The sequence below is a fragment of the Poecilia latipinna genome, unplaced genomic scaffold (assembly GCF_001443285.1).
Source record: "Poecilia latipinna isolate Pla-1442-1.1 unplaced genomic scaffold, P_latipinna-1.0 Scaffold1201, whole genome shotgun sequence".
In the NCBI taxonomy this organism is placed as follows: domain Eukaryota; kingdom Metazoa; phylum Chordata; class Actinopteri; order Cyprinodontiformes; family Poeciliidae; genus Poecilia; species Poecilia latipinna.
The window spans coordinates 11186-30485 of NW_015113817.1; the positions used below are offsets into that span (position 1 = coordinate 11186).

Here is a 19300-nt window from a genome sequence, read left to right on the forward strand (position 1 = left end):
ACATGGGCAAAACCCATGAGTGAAACGGTCACTGGGACTGACTAGTATATATTGCATTGAGGGAATATAACTTTAACATATTAATTTCTCATATGTTAACATAAAGGCTCGTTTTGAAGTATAAGCTGCTACTTACAGGCATTGGTTCGAAGAATTCAACCTGGAATGCGGCGTTCATAACAGATACGTGTTCATCTGCTCTACCGCTAGCAAACAACCGTACTGATTAAATAACATAAAAGTCAAGCAGTTCCCTAAAAGTCCAACAGTTTACAGGACACACTTCCTGCTAAAGAGCCCCCTGGTGGTTGAAGAAAAATACACATATAAACCGGAAAATACAATAAATGAAAAAAAAATCTGAATGCTGGTATTGTTCAGGGGGCCGGACCAAATGTGGAGGCGGGCCGGCCGTAGTTTGGGGACCCCTGAGCTACACAAAAGATGTTCGTCACATTTTTTACACAAAATAACTCTTAGTTAATGAGATTTTAATCTGGTTCGGCTGGCCACGCCCTCCCCAACTTAACATTTACTCTCGCCCATGAATATGGCTGCAAACAGATGTGCAATTATATAACTATTCATGTTTGAAAAGGAGAAGTGGAGCCTCCTGTACATCCAACATAAATACAAAAAGGGGGTTCTGGATGGTTAAGTCAACAACAAAACACTTGTCTGTTCCAGCAGCCATTGTACAGCTCATACAGCATTACAACCAGCTGACCAAACGTGCTGGAGCTGGGTTGCTAGGCAACGGGAGGAATTCCGCTGCTGTTGCTAGGTAGCGGGCAGGGCTTCTCTGGGGTTACTAGGTGAGGGTCAGTGCCTGCTGATTTGTGAAGTTACATTCAGGAGGTTTTATTAAACTGCTTGTTTTCCAGACTCCAAAAAAAATTATTTACTGCCAAAAAAGGTCTGAGTGTTTTATTTTTAAACACTTCGGTTGCTTTCAGATGCAGCTGAAACCCAGTGATCCTAAACAGAACCTCAATTTGTCTGTGGCTACAGCAGAAAAAAGTGAAGGTTCTGCAAGCTCATTTATTAGTAGTTCCACTTTAAATCAGATTTAACAGTTTTCTTTACTCATATTTTAGTTTTTTTTTTCTCAGTGTTGCACTTCCTGTGTTGTCAGGAAAGGTGTACATCAGCACAGCTTGGAGTGATAACAAGAAGCTGAATTTGTTCTGTAGAAAACATTAATGTAGTTACACCTCAGGTGAGATGATTATTTCACACGTTCACCCTGTGACTGCAGATGTCTTTGGGTATGTTCAGGAAACCAGAGGAATATGCCATTTATAGACAAAAAGTCCCAACTAATCATCAGCAGATATGATTATTATTTAATAAACCAAAGTGAGACTGAAGAATATGACTGTCAACAGAAAATGCTCTTTGGAAAAACTAAAAAGAACCAAATTTGAAAAGACACATTCTGCAGATTTTTCATTTAACCATTTAAGTCTTTTTATACATTAAAATTTCATCAAAATATGCAAATAGGCAAATAATTCAAGTAATTGTTTAAATAAGAAACCAAACATTTAATTAATTAAAATGTAATAACAGCTCTTCTTTAGTGAACTCAGGAAAAAAATGCATCTGCCGCCACAAAAATACTTCTAAAGTTAACATATGTAATGCTCAGCTCAGCTCTTTCAAGAAGAGTTCAAGATAGGACACATTTACAGACAAATATTTTCTTTGTATTTTTACATTTTTTATATTTCTTTTATTTAATCACTACTATTTATATTTCTTTTATTTAATCACTACTGTGTTGTTCTTTCAGCAAATCCTCCAGTTAACAATTAATCGATTACTAAATTAGTTGACATTTATTTCAATGATCAACAAGAAACAAAAACATATCAGTTCTCCTTTTCTGCGGCGACTCCAAACAAAAAGAAGAAGAAAGATCTCACCTGCGTGACCTGAGTGACCTTTTCAGTGACGTTCTGGGTTCGGTCTTTGACCTTGCTGGGCGCAATGATTTCAATCTCAGTAGGCGAGGGCGGTCTGAGTCGGTCTGAGCCGAAGGTGAGGGTGACCTGCGGGATGCGTCCGATGGTTCTGTGTCTGATAAGATCTGAGTCGGAGGTGGAGTTCAAAGCGCTGGGCTTCAGGTCTGCAGCGAGAAGCAAACATCAGCAAAGACGACACAGAAATAAAACTATGAAAGGTAATGTCATTTATTTTTATCAATAATACTTTGACCTATTATGCTTCCTTAACAGGTTAGGAAACGTTCATGGGCCACACGAAACATGCTCATTGCATTTTTTGCACAAAATCATTCTGAGATAATGAGATTTTAGTCTGCTCAGTTTCAGGGCCTCCTGTCACTTTAAATCCAAATAAACTGCTCCCCAACTCAACATCTACTCTAATTACATACAAACAGATACTCAGTTATACAACTGTACATCTTTAAAAAGCAGAAGTGGAGCCTCCTGCACAATCAACAAAAATGCAACAGGTGTTTTTTAGAATCCAGCAGGTGGTTTCTCAACAGTAAGTAAACAACAAAACACTTTAATGCAAAAACACAAAAGTATTTGTGGTCGAGTTTAGTGCAAATATCTTAGTACATTTGAAATAAGACAAAACAAACTTTTTTAGCAAGATGAAACAGCTTGTTTTAAGTCAGGAATTCCTTAATATTCATGAAAAAAGTACAAGTTCCTCTGGCACATGATTTCACTTGTAACATGAGAAATAATCTGCCGATGGAACTAAAACTTTTTCATAAACATTAAGGAATTACTGACTTAAAGAAATCTCCTATATCTCGCTTATAAGCTACTTTTATCTTATGTCAAGTTTTCTAAGGTATTTGCACTAGAAATTAAACTAAAAACACTTAGTAAAATGTTTGTGCTTTTGTCTTTTCCTCCAGCCATTGCACTGAGCATACAGCGGTAAAACCAGCTGACTAAATGTGCTGGAACTCAGCTTGGGTTGCTAGGTGACGGGCGGAATTCTGCTGGGGTTGCTAGGTAACAAGCTGGGCTTTTCTGGGGTTGCTAGGTGAGGGGCAGTGCCTGCAGATTTGCAATGTTGCTTTAATAAACATAAATTTATTGCCAAAAAATGGCTCGGTGGCTTTTTTTGAATTAATATAAGTTACAACAACATTTCATTTCCCTTTGAGATCAATAAAGTGCTTTTGAATTTAGAAGCAGTAGAGGCCCCAATGGAAGTATAAAAATTTGAATTTTGCGTAATAAGGTCGTCCTTAGTGGATCTGACAGCTCCCTCTCTGGTACTCACTGCTGTGGGTTCGGATTTCCCCGGGTCGACTGTTCCACTCCGCTTTCATGCCGTCAATGTCATCCAGAGACGAGGCCCGCCTCAGGCTGCGGACGCTCTCATTGGAGCAGCTTCGAGGCAGCGCCCCCCTGGTGAAGGAGATGCTGGGGTCCAGCCGCTCCGCCAGCAATGAGCGCCGTTTGGTGAAGGACTGAGCAGCAGGCGAGGGGGGATCCAGGTCCTGTTCGATTAAAGCCTCAGTCTCAGACTGCATGCAGCTCTCCTTCGAAGGGATCCGAAACTCCTTCAGAGGGATGTCCTCGCTGCGCGGCTGTAGATGAGTTGTAATATAAAACATTACAAAGGAGAAGATACATTTTACAGTCATTTCATCCTACAAACAAAGGCAGGATGAGCAGCTCATTTCATGTTAGCTATAAATCAAAGATCACCAAAGCTAAACAAAAACATCGGTTGCTAAAATCAGCCGGATAAATAAAAGCGGGATGATACCGATATTGGTGCCGATATATCGTGAATCCCTAGTTTCTGTTGTTTTATTTGTTAGAGTTGTTTTTGAACCATAATAAGTGAAACACGGACCAACAGTTTGATGTGTAACGATGGCACTTAGCAAAATGTAATGTTTAATGGTTTTCTCTGTTGTTGACTGTGTTTCTATAACTTTGTATTTGTGATTAATTGATTCCAGTTCCAGTGTTAAATGTTCATTAGAATTTAAAGTTTCCTCTTTGAGGATTTGTTTTTGCATTATTACGCCATCACGATAACATTACTTGAAAATGGTCTCAAAACAATGATATTATCATTTATCGCAATAACTTCTGGGACAATTTATCGTCCAGTAACTAGCCTACAACTACTATTTTAATACTCAATTATTCATTTTTGTGAATACTTCATTGATTTTATAGATTACCAACATACAAAATACAATTATAAGCCACACAAACAAAATAACATGGTTTTCCAAAATATGCCTATAAAATACATGCAGAGTGCTTATTATTTGAGTTTATCAAGCCAAGTCCTGACTGACAAATATAAAATACACTTTCTTGGTTAGTCAAGATACAGAAAATCTTATTTTCTCCAGGTGGAGCAAATTTCCTAATTCTCTCAACCACATTAGAAAAGAAAGGCGCTCTAAAATCTAAAATCAATTATTTTATCAATTATTCTGACAATTCATAGAATAAAAAAATGGCACATTGTGCAGATTTTTCATTTAAGCCACTTTATACAGTATTAGATGTACATTAAATGGTCCAAATAAATAATTAATTTTCCTTATTAAATAAGAAAATAAACATTTTATTGCACAAAATGCAACAACACAGCATTCCTTTAGTTAATACTTTATTGACTGTAGCAAAAGATACTAACAATATGCAAAAAGCTCAGTCGTTTCTGATTGACTTATCAATGCAGTGTAGGGCTAATCTGTTGATTATTTTTTGGATTAACCAATTAATTATTGAATTTTAACTGAGAGAATCTAAAACTGCCACTTGTGCGGAACATAAATATAATTAAGTTTTTAATTATTATTATTATTATTATTATTATTATTATTATTATTATTATTATTATTATTATTTTATAGACAAAATGTATATATTTGTGAATAGTTTTGACTTAATTTCTGCTTTGAATATGTTGTTCCTTCACCAAATGGCCTCTTTTGAGTCTTTATGCTCCAGTTAGCAATTAACTTTACAAAATATTACTTATATTGAATAAAACAATTATTTTTAGTCCACCTTTTTGGCACATTTAACTAGAAAGAGCAGCTTGGATTCTAAACACACCAATATATTTGTTACAACTCAAAATTTCCTGTCTTATATGGAGTAAGATAACTGTCAAAAATGTGTGTGCATGATTATTATTCAGATGGGTGAAAATAGAGTCACGTTCATGTCAGCTATGTTTTCTTGGCCTGCTTCAGGGCCAGTGTCATGAAGAGATACTGTCAGGAAGTCTCTTCCAACAAGTTTACATCCTCAGAGGACAAAGAAAGACTAAACACAAGTAAAGGAATGTTTTTCAGAAGAGAAATATAAACTGAGGCCTTACAAAGGTTGCAAACTGATATGAAAAAGTATTTGTCCGCTAATACCTTATTTTTTGTTTGCTGTTTTCTCACAAAATCAGTCATGAGGTATTCACACAAACAGGAAATGACTCGCATTACTCTGGAGAAATTGTTTTAAATTAGCAATGATAATGACATTGAGAAAACACTAATGAGAGCTTGGAAACTTTCCTCTCACTCTCCAAACCTGTTTTATTATCAATGCTGTGGGAGCAACAGCAGCTGTGTATACACAAAAAAGAAATCTATAAATGTAAACTCGTCATTGTAGAAACCAAGCTTAAAGGAAATGTTTTGTTTGTATTTTTTTTCTCTGCAAGTCAAATTAGGCATTGAAAGAAGGATATTAGATATTTTTTCAATTATAAGCTACTTTTGGTAGTTCTGCATTGTGTGCCATAAATATCTCACCTGCAGGTAATCCACCACCACCCCTTCGCACTGATCTTTGGCCAGCGACGGCCTTTGCAGGGAGCGAAGTTCTGGTAGTCTCATCTTCAGCCGGCGGTTCTGACCTGCAAGGGGAAAAACTTACAACTTCAGATTCAGATACAAATGTCTGAATACTAACATTACTTTATTATTTTTGCTTGAAAAGGGGTTCTTAAAATAAATGTTTGCTTTTCTACCTTGTAGGGATCTGATAAGCAAGCGGCCATTTTCTTAAAAAACATGAGTTTTCTCTTATATTAACAGGGCCGATGGTCTTTTCACAACATAAGGAGCTAAAGTTTTCATAATATGCTTTATTTAAAAAACATTACATTTTAACATTATTTTGTGTTAGCTTACCGACTGATTAAACTGTGGTTTTTCACATCACTAAACTTGCTGTTTGCTATCTGTCATGTTAGAATTTTTCTCCGCTTTTCTGTCATCATATTCTCACCTCCGCGGCACATCAGTAATTTCAGGTTGAGAAGTTGAAACTCGGCTGAAAGTGAAACTTAAGAACTTTGTTGAGTGTTTATGTTTTAAAACAGAACCGCATAAAGAGCATTTAGCATCCCACACCGGACTCCGTCTGGATCGTCTCTCTTTTCTACTCTGGGATGCGCCGCCATCTTGAATTCGGTATCAACTGCTTAAGGGTGACCACCGGCGCCCTCTGCTGGATGGCAGCCAAACTACAACACTAAAACACGGTCTTCTACTCCAGGGATGTCAAAATCCCGAAGTTGAAAGTATTCCAAAGCCAAATCTTTTCTTTTTCCCCCTCCAATAGAAAAATAATAATAATAATAAGATTTTTTCCCCCATTTGTCTGAAAAACAATAAATAAAACATGTAATATTTTACCTTTGCCTTAATGTTTACAATTATTAAATTTTTTGGGCTTATCATTTTCCATTTTGTTAAGTCTATAAAATGTTTATGTAGCTCATTTTAATCTAATAAACCATTAATTAACAATTAATCATAAGTCAATTAATTGTTTGCATCCCTACTATCTTGTCAAAGTTTAAAAACTACAGGTGTTACTCCATATAGTCATGATTAACAATTAAAGACAGGTTTTCATTTATTACAAAATGTTATGGTTTTTAAATCTGAAAGTGTATTTACAGTAAAGCCATCCTTGGGTGACTCTCTGCCTTAAGCCTGACTTCTTGAGCGAAGGGTCAATGAGCTCCTGGAAGTCGAGGATGAACATTATCACATGGCCTTTCTCGTTTTTGACAGGTACGATATCCACTCGGCAGGGTCGACAAATCCCTGCAAACAAAAAGAGCTTTAGAAATATATTTAAAATGAGAAGGGGGCACCCGGATTTGAACCGGGGACCTCTTGATCTGCAGTCAAATGCTCTACCACTGAGCTATACCCCCTACATACAGATAACCACTGAAGTCTGTGGGAAAAATCGAGAAAGGGAGATAAAGGGCAGGTTAAAATCAGTCAGATCCAGAAATAGAAATACAAAAATTACACAGATCCGACACTGGACCAGGCATGCAAACAGATTGTCTGCGTCCGTTCGACAAGCCAGGGTTCAGCCTGGAGAGTCGGTTTCATTTCTGAATCATGTTGCATTCACTTGTTCCCTCATTTCCCTCTTGATCAGGCTGGGAGCGCAGCGGGAAGCAGGAGACAAAACAAATAGACGCTCAGTGGATTTGAGCTGGCACAATGAACTCATTTCCATGACAACAACACACCAGACAGCGTGCCTCACGACGAGATGCCGAAAGGAGAACACTGGGCAAAAGTTTTGAGTCATCCCTAAGTCACAAAGAGACACTTTACTCCAGTTTCTGAAGCTGATTTCATAAAAACAATACTGGACACAGTTTAAAGGACAGCAAACCTTTTAAAAACTATTTAGTCATGCAGCAGCTTCAAAGTATTTGACCAGGATCTGATATTATAGACCAGGGATGTGAAACTCATTTTCATTTTGGGCCATATCAACATTATGAATGTTCTGTGGTGGCGCAGGGGTTCAGCACAACTCTTATATGGAGGCCTTGGTCCTCAACACAGCTGTCGCAGGTTCAGTTCCTGGCCTGGCAACCTTCACCGCATGTCTTCCCCTTCTCTCATTACCCACCTTAATGTGACATAAAGGCCAATAAAGCCTTTAAAAAAAAAAAAGATTATGAATGTTCTTACAGAGCCAGTTGTTCCAGAATACATTGATAAAACACATTAAAATTACTTAAACCCAGGTTTTTCACCATTTTTGTGTAAAATATGTCTTACTGTGAAAAACTGTGGGGACCTGTTGATTTTAAATATTTATATTAGTGCGGTCAATCGATTAACAAGTTGAATAGGTTAATCATGCTGTAATAGATCATAATCATGATTAATCACACTACTTAATAATTATGATTAAACAGGCTGTAATTAATTGTGATTAATCACACTACTTAATTGCGATTAATTATAATTATTAAAGATCATTCATGCCGTGATTAATCACAATGAACCATAATTAATCATGAGTGATCAAGATTAACCACACTAATAGTGATTAATCACATAAATCACGATTGATCACTATGCCTAACTTTGTAAGCTTGAAATATAAACATGTTCATATATTGCACTCCAACCAATTAAAATGCAAGCAATTAATTAGCAGACAGCATGTAATGTCGTCTCTCAATACTCAAAAACAACTAAGGGAAACTTTCTCTGCCACACATGCATACAGTAGTAGCAAACCTGTTCAGGGAACAACTGACACATCAGATATATTTTATGTTTTAGTTCTAGGGCGCTCCACCCCTTTCTGATGATGCCCTGGACAACTGCCCACACAGCCAATATAAAAACAAACATCACTACATGCAGGTTTAAAAAAAAAAAGTTTTATTCCCTGAAGATGATCAGGTTTCCAGGTTTTTCAGGAAGCCATTTTGTTTTAAACATTGATTTAGAAACATTCCCCTCCGTTAATTTCCTATGGAACCTAATTATATATAAAATTTTAATTTGTGCATTGAGATTTACATTTATGTCTTGACTGAAGAAGATTGCTCGATATTTTTTTCTACTCTGTCCTACTTTTAAATTATTTTTAAACCAGTTTAACTGTAATCTGTTTGATGTGTTTTTATTATATGTTGTTTTTAACTTCTCTGTACAAGTAATTTGAGTTGTTTCTAACTAAAAGGTGCTATATAAGTAAAGTTATCTTTCCTTGCCTTTCTGTGTCCTGAACATGATTATCTGAGAGGTCAGTGGAATGATCAACAAGTTTTAAGAGGGGGCTATGGGCCCCTTTGGTTCCCTTTTCGGGGACACCACTGGATGTGGGGCTCACTTCTGTAGTTTCAAGCAAACAGTAACAAAAAAATGTAAGTAAGATAAAAATTTGTCTTTCAAAGAAGACATGCTGGAAGTTTTGTTTACAGAGAACCTGCAGGGTTTTACTGAATCTGTTCATTTTGCAGACAGAGACGTCTCTGTAACTTTGGGCTTTTAAACATGTTATTGTTAAGATTGTTTACGTTTTGATACGAGAGGCCACCTTCTGACTCATTTCATCTCCCCAGGCCTGTTTTTGTCTCCCATTCCTCACCTTCCTTGGAGTAGTAGAGGATCTCCACCTTGCGCTCCTCGGACCCAAGCAGGGCCTGCGCTAACTGGGCCAGGGCGCTCTTCATGGTGCCAGGACCAACCAAGAATTGGCAGGTGCAGGGCTGCTGCATGATCTCTGCCCGGGTGAAGCCGAACATCTGGCAGAAACCTTCATTGCAGTAAATGATCCCACAGTTCTTCATCTGGGCATTGGCGATCAGAAACTTGCGATCTTGCAAGAAAGGGGTCAAACAAGGTCACGGTTATTCTTGGAAGAAGTAGCACAGTTGCAACAGAAACGTCTACAGATAGGGTGTGATTGAATCAGCCTGGAGGTCAGGGTGGATTAATTTCCAGTACGGCTTTTCAATGAACTGGTTCTCCTCGTCTTCAGCTGACAATAAGCTAAAGTGGAGCTGACGCTGTCCAGTTTTCCACGGCGCTAACGCTATTAGCGTCCCGGTTCCTCCCAGGGGATTTGACAAGAAGCAGATGGCCACTTTAATTGAAACACTATTGTGTAACATTTTTTCTCAGGTAATGTGTTTAAAGCTTTTTAACCTTTTTTAAATTACATATAGTTGCTTTCTTATTTGTCCATCTTATTTGAGTCTTGTTATGTCAACAAGTTGAACCAATTTCATCTTTATTTAAAATCTTTATTGACTCAGTTTACAGTAAAACTCAATTATAATTTTATCGTTTAGTGTACTAGATGTTTTTATTTTGTTTATTCATAACTATGCATGTTGCAATAAATCATATAAATATTATTTGCATGATAAATTAAAACAAACTCGATCATTTCCATTTGCATGGTTTTGTCTTTACCCAAAACTCATCAAGTAGCATAGTTTTGGCTGTGCTATGCATCTGGTTCAAATTCAGTTAAATAAATCTAATATCAAACACTTAAACACTTTTGCTGACTCATTATTAATCGGTTAATAATCAACAGATCAGTCCTACATTATTTAAGGTAAGTCAAGCAGAACGGATTGATCTTTTCACGTTATTAGAAGTATTTTTTTTAAGTATCCTTTTCTGCAAAGTATTAATTAAAGGAATGCTATGTTACTATATTTTAGGTAAGAAAATATTTTATTTACAAAAGAAATTGGAATTAAACATTTTAATCTTTTAATGTATTTCTAATATTGTATAAAAAGTGTTTTAGTTGTTTTAATGAAAAATCTGAGTAATGTGCCAATTTTTTTATCCAATTAATAGATTAATGATCAGAATAATAGCTTGAATAATCAGTAAGTCAAATAATCAAATAAATGTGGTTTGCCTTGTCAGTTGTTAAAGCAGACACAAATATTAAACAAATCTGTCTGAACAGGGAAGTAATCAACCTAACTGGAGCTACACTACAAGCATTTTTCTTTACGTTTTCTACCTCCACACATCTCTGTATGCAAAACCCCCTGCTGTGTCTCTTCGGCAGTAAATGACCCCTTCCTGGAGAGGTCACACAACACCATCGATCATCTCCGTCCCTCAGGGAAAAAACAGTTGCAGAACTGTTTCAGCTGCAAAACCTGTCAAACTCTTAAAGCTAGGGCTGAAATAATTAATTAGATTAATCGCAATTAATCAATTATTGAAGTAATTATCGACTAGCAATCAATTAATTATTAGCTGGAATACACAGACTGATAAAAAAGGCAATTTGTTAAGAAAAACAACAGTCAGAGCAGTAATTAAGTCAAAACTGTACAAATTATACATATTTTGTGTTTAGGATTAAAAAAATAACTTTATAAATAAGTTCTACCCAAAACTCAAAACTCAAGTGGTTTAATTTTAGCTTCACTCAGTTACAATTCAGTGAAAATCTGTTAATCATCTTTTGCTAGTTGGTTAATCCAGAAAATAAAAAAATCAATGTTCAGTCAAGCAGAAAGACAATGAGCTTCACATTTTTAAATCAGAAGTATTTTCATGGCTGCAGATGCATCATTTGCTACAAATGATCAAAAGTTCACTAAAGGAATATGCTGCTGCATTTTAGGCAATAACAATTTTATTTTCTTATTTATAAATTATTAATTATTAGAAAAACTTCAAGTGAAAAATCTGCAGAATGTGCCAAATTTTTATCTGATTGTTCAACTAATCGTCAAAAATAATCAATTGTCGATTAATCAATATCTGAAATAATCGGATGCAGGCAGTTTTATTACAAATTATCAAGCACACACTAAAGTAAAGCTATATCATTGCATTTTAGACAATGAATTCTTTATTTTTTTATTTAAAAAAGGAATTGAATTTATTATTTCAATGTATTTTTAATATTTTATGAAAAAGGCTTAAGTGTAAAATCTGCAAAAAGTGCGAATTTTTTGTCCAACTGTTTGATTAATCATCAAAACTAATCGATTAGTTGATATCTGAAATAAGTGCACACTAAAGGAATGCTTTGTTATTGCATTTTAGGCAATATTTTTTTTATTTTCTGATTTAAAAAGGAACTAAATTTACATTTTTCATGTGTTTATAGTACAGCCAAAGTGGAACATATTCAGAATGTGTCAATTTGTTATCCGATTAATCGATTAATCATCAAAAAAATAATTGTTAGTTGCAGCTCTAGTTGTTCAAACATAAACAATATCCAACTCTTATTAGTTGCTGCCCATCTCGCTCACAAATCAGCAATAAAATGCAGCATGAAGATAAATTGGGACAAATTCTACAAGGGCAGCTAATAAAGGAGTTAAATGAACTGTGGAAGATGCATAAATAAACTCAGCTGCTTCAAACTGCCTCTTTTATCACAGCTTTGGTGGATCCAGCTGTTCGCTGCCCACACAGATGAGAGCGGAGCAGGGGGAGTTTTCTCTTTAAAGTAAACGTCTGAGCGTCTCTGGTGGAAAGCACATCCTGTCCAGTGTCATTATCTGGGGCTCACACAGATCGTCACGGCGTTGCTAAGCAGCACCACTGTTGCACGTGCGCTCACCTGGCCGTGCACATGCGCACGCACTTTTAGGGACACAGTTCAGGCATTACATAATAGACTTTTCCCTCAAAAGGAGCCTCCAAGAATCAGACATGACCAAAGGCAGAGAGTCAGAGGGAAAAGTGACGGAGTTTAAAAATATAAGAACAGACTAAATGTGAGGTTTAGGTTTACTTTACATGCAACATCTGTCCTTTTCCAAAATCCTGGATGTGGGGGAAGATTTTTGGTTGTCTCTCCATGTGAAAGAATGGAAAATGGGGCATTATGAGAGGCAGGGGAGCAGATATAGTACTTTGAGGTGTATGTAGACACTGTTTTTTCAATGTAAAAACAGCTGTAAATACAGACAATTAACTAAAATTAATTATTCCGTCATGGTTTTGCGGCGCCCCCTGTAGCGGCGCCCCTATAGTGGATACTCACTTTTTTTGCGCTACTACACGCAGGTGTAATTAAACTGCAGCATAAAACATATGTTTAAAAAAAAGAAAACAATCTCTCACCTGCCAGACAATAAAATTAAAAAATCAGCCGAATGAAAACAAAAATGTACAACAAATGGAGAACTTCATGCTAAACAAGTTTATGAAGGATTAACTTTATTTTTACAGTTTTTTTGTTTTTTTTTTTTTTTTGTTTTTTTTTTTAGGAAAGAACAGGCTTGCAGAATATTATTACGAGTAAAATTTTCTTCAGCAGATTAATAAATTTTCATTTCACTTACTTCGTTCGTCGAATTTCTTGATGATTGTGTCCAAATATGTGTTTTGGAGCGCAACATGACCGCGTCTTACAGGCATGTTGACGCATGAACTTCACCGGTTTAAAATAACCACGCACATTAAAAAACAAAACAAACAGCGGAGAGGGTATTAAACAAATTAAACAGAAAATACTGGGTTCAGTTCGGAGTTAATAAACAAACAGGTTCTGATGCGATGGAAGAGGATGGAGAGGAGGGCTGGTTACCCCGGCAATGGCAGATGCAGGAGAGGAAAAAACCTGAAAAAGTTCACTTTAATACTGCAGCAGTCAGGTCGGTAAATAAACACCAGGATCGTTCAGAAGAAACGAGGAAAGTTGTGAAGCGAGTAAAAAAGCCGTCAGTTTGGGTTTTAATCCCACTCAGGTTTGAACGCTGCGCGATAAGGATGCAGAGGAGGAGGAGGAAGGTCCCGTTTTCCAGATTTACTGATCCGCTCCTCTTCCCTGTCACCCCAAGCTGCACAGAACTGACTCTCAGCCACAGCGGAAACTCTCATTTAGCCTTCAAAGTAAAACTGTCTACCTCTTTCTGGCCAAAATGTTACAAAATTAAATATAATAATTTTTCTGTTGCGTTATTTAATGTTAAGGTTTAAAAACATCCCTATTTATTTATGTGCTGCTAATTACTATTTGTTTATTTTATATGATAGACTAACTCAAGCAGAAATTGTAAACTGGAAAGAAGATTACACTGCAAAAATAAAATCTTACGAAGTATTTCTGTCTAGTTTGAAGTAAGACAAAAAACAAAACAACTCACAAGTACGTTTTTAGTAAAATATAGGAGCTTCTTTTGAATCAATAATTCCTTAATATTAATTTTAAAAAGTTTTAGGTCTATTTGTAGATTTTATTTTGTACTTTAAAATGGCAAAAAATGTCTTGTTTTAGTGAAATTATCTGCCAGTGGAGCAAGAACGTTTTCATCAATATTAAGGAATTATTCACTTGAAACAAGCTCCTACATATAGCAGAAAAGTTATTTGTGAGTTATTTTTGTCTTATTTCAAGTGTACTGAGATTTTAGCACTAAAAAGTTAATAAAAATACTTGGTACGATTTTGTGTTTTTGCAGTGTAGATGCTTTTCCAAACATTTTCCAAACAAAATCAACCTGAGGTAATACTTTCCAGAAGCATCTTTCCACATCTTGAAAATGACAGTTGTCACATTCTTTTATCCAAACAAACTCATTCAGGTTTGGACTTTGACTAGGCCAAACTCCAAACCTAAATGAGGTGGTGCGACTGGGCTGCAGCTTTTGGCTCCACTGCTGCTCCAACACACCTCAGTTACCTGAGAAATGAATAATTTTTCATTTTTCTTCATCTAATTAGGGGTGGTGAATTTTTGGTTAAAACACGTTTGTTTTTCATTCAGTGGGTAGAAAATTCAGAAATTTTACTCAAGTAAGAGTAGAAATGCTTCATAATATAATTACTGAAGTAAAAATAAAACATACAAAATACTCCTAAAAGTAAAATTTTCCAAAATAAGTTATTTAAGTAAATATAACTGAGTAAATGTAATCCAACTCCAATTATATTTACATCTGATCAGACTATCAATCATGTAATATTTAAAAATTACATCATCAGATGGACCAAAATCATTATTATTTGAGTTTTATCGACTTGTTTCTGTAAAAACCAGTGAATAGGACCAGTCAGAATAATCAAAAATAACAAAATCAGCCAAAAGAAAATGTTCCAAATCAGTTTCTTTCAATAATAAACATATAAAGCTTCAACAAACAGTGCAGGTGTGTGTTTGTGTCTGGTGATTTTTTGGTTAAAACATGTTTGTTTTTCAGTGGGTAGAAAATTCAGAAATTTTACTCAAGTAAGAGTAGAAATACTTCATAATAAAACTACTCAAATAAAAGTAAAAAGTACAAAACTCCTAAAAGTAAATTTAAAAAAACAGTTACTCAAGCAAAAGTAATTGAGTAAATGTAACTAGTTACCTTCCAACTCTGGTTTTACTTCATATTAATTTACTTAAACAGCTCATAGAACGTAACAACACCATAAGAGTTTATTAACGTTTTCTTTGGAAACCTTTCCTCAAAGGCTTTTATTTTGAAAGATCCCGACCGGTAGTTGCGCTAACCTTTCCGGCGGATAACTTTCCGCAGTCTGACACTGACGGAGAGCAGACCCTGATCAGTCAACTCTCCTTCACTCCACATCACAAAGTGCTCAAAATAGAAACATCCTCCGGGTGCAGGCACACCTCTGACATATCGCGCCAGCCACAGTTACGACAAGCTTACGTCCAAAATGCTTTTTCTTATTTTATCTTTTAAACATCTGCTGTTGAATCCCGCCGCTACCGACGCTGAAATAAATCCGTCGAAACAAAACTGAATCAGAAACAAAAACCAGGCAATAAGCTCGAAGTAAATTCACACAAACTCTGTTTAACTCATCGTTGTCTAGATAAAAAAGAATTGTGATCCGGCTTTGACAGCTTGATTTTTAACGTAGAGCTCAGTTTTATAAATAAACGCCTCGAAGTTCTGCCTTAGCTTAAACAGCAGACACATACCTGGCAGTTGGAGAGCGTTCAGACACAAAACAGACATTTAGGCTCAGATGAAGGTCAACCAGGGAAGTGGCTTCTTGACAAATCCGGCGAACATTACTCGATTTGTTTGGGACAATTTGCCACAAAGGAGTTTCAATGACCAACCAAACAGAAAAACGTTCACAGCTCAGAGGTATTTCAACATTGACTGGGAATCATTTTTTACTGTTTGAATTTGGTGTTTACCAATGCAGAATAAAATGCGTCGCAAAAACTCAGAATCTTACCATTGTTATCTAGTTTCTGGTGGAAATAGTACACTTGAAATACGGCAAAAATAACTTAAAAGTAACTTTTCAGGAGCTTGTTTTAGTCAGTTCATTAGTATTGATTTAACAAAGTTAGATCAGATGGGGAAAAAAAGACTTAATATAATTGAAATTATCTAGAGATACACGATATATCAGCACCAACATTATTTATCGGTATCGACCCTTTAACTAAAACTGGACCAATATGAACAACCGATATTTGTTTTGATCTGTTTTTGGTGTTTTTTTCCTCAAAGGTGAAAAAAACAGCAAAAATGTATTAAGATTTTGTGTTTTTGCAGTGTATAGACCTTGACAATTATTCTCAAATTTCACAATAATAAGATTAAAATCTAAAAAAGCATTCTATTTAAACAAAAGTGACAGCATTGGCTGATGATAGATGAAGAGTTTACTTGGTAAGATTTTGTGTTTTTGCAGTGTATAAACAATAATTTTTAACATTTTAGAATAATAGAACATCTTTCCTCAAACTGTTTTGTTTTGAAAAATCCCAACCAACAGTTGTTTTAACCTTAATAAGATTGCTCAGGTAAAAGTAAAAAAAAAAAAAAAAAAAATAAAAAATACAGCGTAGTAAAAGTACTCCTAAAAATATATATTTTAAAAAATGTAATTGAGTAAATGAAACTAGTTACTACACAACTTTACTGATATTTGCATCTGTAGCTATTATTTTTACAATTTGTGAATAAGAAAAATGTGCATTAGGTTTAAGATTTTGCAGTCAACCAAGTTGTAATATTATTTTAATTTGGAAAATGAATCCAAATGAATCATTAACCACTCTAAATCTGTGAACTTTGCTGCCATGGAGAGTGAAGGTAAAGTTGTAAAAAGCCATCTTCCCACTTCAGCAGTGACAGAGTCGGACGAAGTGTCCAGAGATTACAGAAACTGTGGCTTCGCTGTCGGCTGGAGAGGAGGAGGCAGTTCGGTTGATCTGGGTTTCGTCTCTCCAGAACTTGATGAAATGACGGTTAAAATTAGCCAAAGAGCGCGCGTGCCTTTCCATGAGCCGTGGTGTGAGCGGCGAGTGACAAGAGGGCGACGAACAGGTCTGAAACACCGCCTGACCCGCTGCACCTGCTGCCACTAAGGCTGTGTTCACACTGCAGCCTGAAGCGATCCAACCCCTGTATCTAAGATTCAAACCCTGTTGTTCTAGTTCATCTAAAGCTCTTAATTCACCTGTAATGGTTTTAATTCCTAGATGTTTACATTTTATTTCAAAGAATGCACAAAAAGTTGAAGGAAACAAATGATTCGAGGTTAGTCTTTCATTTCCACATTGTGAAAATGGTCTCTGTTTGATCTCTGGTGTTAACTCCTATATGAAGAAAAGAAACTGAGACAACATGTCGTCACTGGAACATGTGAGTCACCTGAGCATGTTGCAGTTTTCTACAGGCTCATTTATGCTCCTTGGATTAAATGAATGTTTTTGTTTCAGAGCAAAAGCTGGAGGAGTCTGGACAGACTGGAAGGAGAAAAGGTTTCACGAAACCTCACCGCTGTGGTCACTGTGACAAGAGTTTTTCTACCAGCTCAATTCTGAAACATCTGCGTGTCCACACTGGAGAGAAACCCTTCCTCTGTGACGTGTGTGGAAAGACTTTTAGCCAACTATCATCTCTTAAGCAACATCAACTGATCCACACAGGAGAGAAGCCTCATGTCTGCAGCTACTGCAGCAAAAGTTTCAGCCATCTCGAAAGTTCATCAGCGAATCCACGCAGGAGAGAAGCCGTACAGCTGTGACCGATGTGGACGATGCTTCCGTCGGTCAGGAACTTTGAAAAACCATCTGAGAATCCATGATGGAGAAACAGCACAACCAGATCCAACACCATCTCCTGTATCGTCTTGATGTTTCACCGACAAACAGAAAAAAAGAAAAAACCTGTTTTAATTTAATTAATTTGAATGCAACTTATGGTGTGAAATTTTTGTTCCGATTTTCAGACTAAACCACAATATCATCTGAATTTACTGCATTGTAAAATCTGGTTTTAACAAAAATGTCACCACAGAATTGCTGGATGTTCTTTGAACGCTTAGCAAAAAAAGTTGAGAATTTTAGGACTCAGATTTTTTATTTTAATCTCCATCATCTTTTGTTCATCTGAAACCTTGATGGTCCTCGATAGGAGACGTCCCAAACCGGTCCAGTTCCTCCGGCCGTGTTCGGATCCGAAGGCTGCACCTTCCAAGGACGGATCTGTAAATTTAAAACTACTTAATCGTTTCTGCTTGACCTATTTAAGGCCAACTAACTTTTAAAAAATGAATTTTATACATTTTTAAGGCTTTAATTTTACACACATGAATTTAATAAAATCACATTTATAAGTTAACGTAACTTGGATTGGTTAAGTTGCCTTCTTATGCTCTGTGCGTACATGACAGCTGTATCCACTTCACACCTACTGCAGAGAGATAACAGGAACGAAAACAAAATGCATGGAGTTAACCCCGACCCTTCCTGTCGTTGTGCAAGAAGACTTTTCTGGAAAGTTTTATCTGCCTGGAATTCCTTCAGCACCAGCCTGAGACCCCTTTCTGTCCCCCTGATAAGAGAAACATGCTGGACTTTACACCTTCTTACCAAGTCACTTCTTCCTGCAGGGTTATAATAATTTGCAGTTTCCTATTATAGTTTTTTTTTTATTCAAAGGGAACTTTTTATTTTTCTAAATCAGTTTGCAAGTTTTTTTTAATTAAATTTCTTATTTTTAGTTTAGTTTTTATTAGTTATAATTTCTAGTTTTTTGGTTGATTTTTAGGAGCAGAATTTATTTACTCCTGAAATAAAAATGGAATATCAAGAGCTTGAGGCAAAGACACAGAAAGCATTTTTAAAAATTAATATTTAGGGATCATTTACTTAAATCATGCTCATTTATCTTGCAGAAAAGTTACTTTAAGTTAGTTTTGTTTTGTTTTAATCCAAGTGTAATAAGAAATTTGGAGTAGAAACTACTGGGGAAGATTTTGTTTTTTTGCAGTGCAGGAAGTGAAATTTAGTTCACATATCATGTTAATTCACTTTATTTGAGATGTTTTTGACACTGAAACCGCCTGAATGCCAAATACAATCCCTGCACATATTATGCTCATCTTTACTGAAATTATTCTGATATGTTGCATGCATGTGTCAGCAGGCAGAAAAACCCCAGGAGCCATCTGTCAGAGTGACGCATTTAAATACAAACACAAAACATCTCCAGGAAAGAAAGTATTTTATTGTTAGCATTGGTCAGAGCTAAATCAGCAAACATTTCCTAAGCAAAA

General features: G+C 36.0%; 1 protein-coding gene, 1 long non-coding RNA gene and 1 other non-coding gene across 3 annotated transcripts; 1 reads left to right on the plus strand and 2 right to left on the minus strand.

Moving 5' to 3' along the window:
• Positions 1 to 1824: 1824 nt before the first annotated feature.
• On the minus strand, positions 1825 to 13260 carry LOC106960613 (potassium voltage-gated channel subfamily H member 2-like). Its single transcript, XM_015053789.1, has 6 exons — positions 13102 to 13260; positions 9405 to 9635; positions 6941 to 7090; positions 5786 to 5889; positions 3277 to 3586; positions 1825 to 2131 (listed from the first exon to the last, which is right to left on the minus strand). Exons 1-6 carry the CDS (start codon positions 13175 to 13177, stop codon positions 1875 to 1877), a joined length of 1128 nt encoding a protein of 375 aa, XP_014909275.1. The 5' UTR covers positions 13178 to 13260; the 3' UTR covers positions 1825 to 1874.
• trnac-gca (transfer RNA cysteine (anticodon GCA)) lies at positions 7132 to 7203 on the minus strand. The gene has a single exon. It is a non-coding gene; the product is annotated as a tRNA-Cys (tRNA).
• Positions 13261 to 16639: 3379 nt separating the features above from the next.
• On the plus strand, positions 16640 to 17990 carry LOC106960614 (uncharacterized). Its single transcript, XR_001427607.1, has 2 exons — positions 16640 to 17382; positions 17460 to 17990. It is a non-coding gene; the product is annotated as an uncharacterized LOC106960614 (long non-coding RNA).
• Positions 17991 to 19300: the final 1310 nt, after the last annotated feature.

Excerpts from the sequence above, each read along its gene's own strand:
- LOC106960613 (XM_015053789.1), bottom strand. The coding sequence starts at position 13,177 with ATGCCTGTAAGACGCGGTCATGTTGCGCTCCAAAACACATATTTGGAC. Across the intron at positions 9,636-13,101 it reads CAAGAAATTCGACGAACGAA|ATCGCAAGTTTCTGATCGCC; the intron begins GTAAGTGAAATG and ends CTTTCTTGCAAG. Across the intron at positions 3,587-5,785 it reads TGGTGGTGGATTACCTGCAG|CCGCGCAGCGAGGACATCCC; the intron begins GTGAGATATTTA and ends ACTCATCTACAG.